A 4932-nucleotide genomic window follows, 5' to 3' on the forward strand; every position below is an offset into this window, starting at 1 on the left:
TCAAAATCCTAGATCAATGCAAGGGCATGGGATTTCTACCCTGGCACTGCCACATCAATGAACAACTATAATTAGAAAGTCAACAGAGCAGATGATTTATTTCCCCGAGGAAATGTTTACACATACAAATCCTGATCCCTGTTAGCAAGTGGATGTAGCCAAATCACATACAGGCATGCACAATATTGTGCTGCTAAAACCATGTGCACTTCTGCAATTAAATGTGTGATCAAAAGTCATTGATCAGCTGTTTATAGAGGTTTTTAGCCATTGTAGTTAGCAGTTGCTGTCTTTCCAAAACCTGTAAGAATCCTTGCTTCCCTAAACAGTACAAAACAGTGACATCTACATAAAATTCTATAATTGTAAGAACTCCCAGCATTTATGGATTAAATAAAACCTTTAACCTTTTAAAAATCTGTTCTAACTACAAATGTTTTGTTCACAGGTGCATAGAGCAAGATGCCACACTTCATCAGACGGTTGCTATAAGTTGCTTTGGGGTGATTCAGTGTTCAGCTTTTGTTGAAGTGAGATCAGAACCAAAACCCCAAACTCACCAAAAGTTACTTTCTGACCTGACTAACAATATAGGAGCTAGCAAAAACAACAAAGACACATCATCTCAGTGGGAAAGTTCAGAACAGGCTGGGCAGAATGAGAAGTCTTTAGCATAGAACAATTAATCCTATAAGGACATTTCCACTTTAATTTCAACAGATTCTGCCTCTAAAGAAAGCAGCGGTTTGTCTATTGAGTAACCTGGAAAAGCAGAGGCATCATCCTTACAGAAACATACATAGTCTGGAAGACAATATGGATGTCACAAGCACACTTAAACCTCAAGGCAACCACTGCTGCACAAAGTACATGTTCGAAAATACAAGAGACTCAGTTTATGTTAACACTGTAGCTAGTGAGACTGCTGAAAAAGCAGGCAAATGCTACAGTAATGTAAATCCCAAAGCAACCGATCTGATGACTAATCACACAGAAAACTGTTGTTTTTATGCTGATGTCTTAACTTCTAGTCAGACCCCTGAAGACGCCAAGGCACATGAACCAAGTATCCTCAGTAAGCCCCTTACCAAAAATACACTGTCTGATGATCAAGCAAATATTCCTATAGGAAAACATAACTGCTTTGTAGAAGATGCCTCTAACAACTGTGACACTAACACTAAGCTTCATCCAGACAAAAATCTGATCGCAGTTGATGAACTTTCTGACGATAAACTTGAGTACCTGGAATGTTCTGATGTGATGACAGCTCATGAAAATGAAATCTGGGAAAAGAAACTGCAATTTTTATTAGAAAGTGATAATGAAGAAGATATAAAACAGGGTGAGGATTGTTATGGGTGTGATTATTTCCTCAGTGAAATGCCTCATCTGTTTCAAGTGTCAGATAACACTGTGCCTATGGATACCACCATTGGCTTCTGTGGTCATCAGTCAAAATCCAAAGAAGTAGATGTAAGGAGAGATCTCTCTGCATACAGTCAGTCAACCTGGCAAGCAGGGATGACCCTTACTGTTGGACACCACCAGGATAAAACTACCACAATGAAAGACAAAATCAAGTATACGCTTCCCATTGCTTCTTCAGCAATTGAAAATGATTACCCTAGAACTGAAGAAGAAAATACCACAGGTAACTATTCAGCTGCAAATTTCCCCACTGACAGGTCACAGGACATGGATCATGTACTTGCAGATATGGAGCCGGCCTCTTCTGGCTTAGGTGGCTCTTTGACAAATCAGGCTGCTAAGACAATGACAGCAAATACCACGGATGGAGGCGTGCTAAATAAAAGCTCACAGGAGTTAGATGAAGTGAGGAGAAAACGAGCAGAGGAAAAATCTAAGTATGTTGTATTGAATCTGATAGAAAGACTCAGAAGAGACCTTTTGAAGCTGCTAAACCCCAAAGAGCTCTGCAAATATCTAACTGTCACAGGAGAATCTGCTCAAACTAAAATTGGGGTTATGGATTCCAGTGTACTCTTTCCTGGTCAAGAAGGTGTTACTTCAACACAGAGACCTCAAGAGATAGACAGACTGCAAATCCAGACTGGTTTATGTCCTACAGAGACGGCAGATAATAACTGCCCTGGGGATGCGAAGTGGAGCAGGACCCTGTCTGAGAAAAATCAGGTGCCGAATGAAAGCATCTCATCCAGCGTAAGTAAAGCAATTTATCATTTACTATCAAGGGTTTTTTCACTGACTTGAATGCTCTCTTTTCTTATTTGTGGCAAAATAATGTAAAATGTAAATTACTTCAAAAGATACTACTCAAGCACTTGTGAATGACAGCTACTGCTGTGAAGGAAATCTGGTTTTGAAAAAAGGCCCAGATAAACCAGAAGCTTTCCTAATTATAGAGGGAGACTGATAATAGTAAGAGGCACTAATGGGACTGTGGACAGCTGGGTAGGGAAATCTGATATTTAAACTACTGCATGTGTCTTATCCAAGCAGTCTCTCCCTCTCTAGCTCTCTCTTTCTCAAGAAAGTTTCTCTAACCACTCTTGTGAGCAGAGAATATTTTACATTATTTTCTTTTCCAGCTATGATTAAAGTGATCTCAGTTACCTTACTGCAACTTGTGATCTCAGCTGTCTTTCTGCAAATTTGAAATAAATCAACTGAAAGCAGTTAAGACTTACCTGGATTTCCTCCATGTAACTAAGATGAGAGCTTGAGACACTTTACATTCTTCCTAATAAAAGCATAAAAGATGTAAATGTTCTAGCAAAAAATAGTTTTTTTCCCTTTGTGAAGATAGTGAAACCCCAAATCCTTTCTTCATGCCTCTGCATTATATATTCTTGGCTAGATAACCAGCTGATACACAGATTCATTAAAATGGAATTAAATGGAGTTACATCAGTTTTCATCAGAGGGCAAATGGGGCCATATTTTTTTTATTTCATGTAGTAAAAAGCAAAGAAAAAACAAAAGCCTAAACAATGAGGCAGATCCTGTTCCTTTCTCATTCACTTACCAAAGGATTTTAAAGCATGTGACAATGAACAAGAAAATCTATTTGAGAAAACTAGTAAGAGTGTATCCTGAATGAGGATGTACACATATGCCTCCTATTAACCTGGAAGGGATCTGAATAACTTTACTGCAGATCATGGCTGGCTGATAATAGGCTTTTGAAATATAAATATCTTCATGCAAGGAGTAATTTATCAATTCAATACCACATTTTGTGTGGTCAATGCAGAAACACTGGAAACCTCTCTGAAAAATTAACCTTAATCTTTAGGGTTACAGTGGGGCATGAAAGCAAGCCATTACATGGGCGTTAACCAAACAGCCCATCATTTGAATGCAGATAGCATTCAAGAATCATGGCATTTATGCAATATTTTGACCCAGAATACAGTTTTTGACTAACTAGGCTTCCCCTCTCCCTCTCTTTTCCTCTGTCCCTATGACAACTCTGCTGTTGCTCTGAGAGTTCGTTTGCTTTCACCAGCAGAGCCCTGATATCTCATTCTGATCTCCCCGACTGCTTGAATTAGCTGCTTCCATTTATCAATGTTAGCTGCATTTGGGCATGGGTGGGCTCACATTAAGTGGGCACGCACACATACACATACCCATCTTGTACTTTCAGGTCCACATGCTTTCTTCTGTTATGTTTTTCCAGCTTAAAAAATCTCCCATTTCAAACTGATCCTTTAACTTTGAATTAAGTCATTGGAACATTTTAAACAATTAAAACCAACCAAAGTACCTCATATGGAAAAGTGCCCAAAGCACCTGCATTCCAGTTTTCTTTCCTTACGTATCCATTAAAAGAGCTGCAATATTTTAAGTGTGTCTCCCACGCTTACGTTGTAAAATATCTCTTGGTGAGGTTAATCTACTAAGAATATCATGATATTATGCATTGTCATGATTTGGATTGGGCATTAAACCCCAGCCCATTCAGGGTGAAGCCATTAAAATATCATGGATGTTTTTGCAAGAGCAGGTATGGTATGTTAATCAGATTAGCTAGATATATTCTAACTACTCTGATCCCATGCATCCCTTGCATGTATATACATGTATGTGTGCACATATGTGTATACTGTATGTGTGTTTCAAAGCTTCATTGCATATATATCTGAAACAAACACATAAAGAAAGAGAGTAGGGATGAGCATGATCCAAACCCTTGATTTAAATGCTCTTGTATGAATTATTTGGATCTGGGTTGTACCCAAATTCATAATTTCAGCTCAGTGCTGTCTTAATGCTGAGTCAAATTCAAGCCTCAGCCCCAAAGACTGCAACCTGGGGAAATTTAGGCTGGAATGCATTCTCCCTTAGATTGCCCTTTATGAGATCTCTAATGATACCATGGTATCTTCTGTATTTTTCCAGTGCAAAGTCAGGATGGAGATCAAGAACCAGCCTGATGCACTATGAACAACCTGATCTGCTTAGGGCTAACTTGGGCATAGCCTTGCATTTGGGCCACCGCAAAGTTTCTGAGCCCCAGCAGGAGCATCATAAGGCACTTCCCCCCTTCACATAGTTCTTCTTAATCTCCGTGGGTAGGGACAGACATTCAAAAAGCTGGGGCCTGGCTTGATTCAACCTTTGCAGGTTAGTCTACCCTGCCTAGGCTGAAACTGGTTTGTAACAGGACAAACATTCGCTCTGGACTGAGACAATACAGGCACACGCCTGCAGTTGCTCAGGGCAGGCACTGGGGGGTGCTAGAGCAGGCCCTCAACTGCAGGGAAGCTGTGGGGGGAGGCATGGGTAGTCTGGGCTGAACTGGCCAGGGAGGGGTTTAATTCCCTGTCTCCATCTACTGGCAGGGACCCAAGCCAGATCTGCCCATCCTTCCCCCTCGCAGGGACCCCGCCTGGCTGTGCCCCTACCCTGTCACTGCAGGGGGGGGGGCAGGGCCCTTGTTGG

At 40.7% G+C, this 4932-nt stretch overlaps 1 protein-coding gene across 1 annotated transcript in view; it reads left to right on the plus strand.

Moving 5' to 3' along the window:
- Positions 1-816: 816 nt before the first annotated feature.
- The window catches only part of ALPK2 (alpha kinase 2), a 67960-nt gene continuing 63844 nt past the window's right edge, over positions 817-4932 (plus strand). Inside the window, exon 1 of the mRNA XM_019531674.1 lies at positions 817-2184. Within this exon, the coding sequence (XP_019387219.1) occupies positions 817-2184 (1368 nt within the window). The remainder of the gene's footprint in view (positions 2185-4932) is intronic.

This window comes from Crocodylus porosus, unplaced genomic scaffold (assembly GCF_001723895.1).
Source record: "Crocodylus porosus isolate Cpor-Errol unplaced genomic scaffold, CroPor_comp1, whole genome shotgun sequence".
NCBI classification, from domain to species: domain Eukaryota; kingdom Metazoa; phylum Chordata; order Crocodylia; family Crocodylidae; genus Crocodylus; species Crocodylus porosus.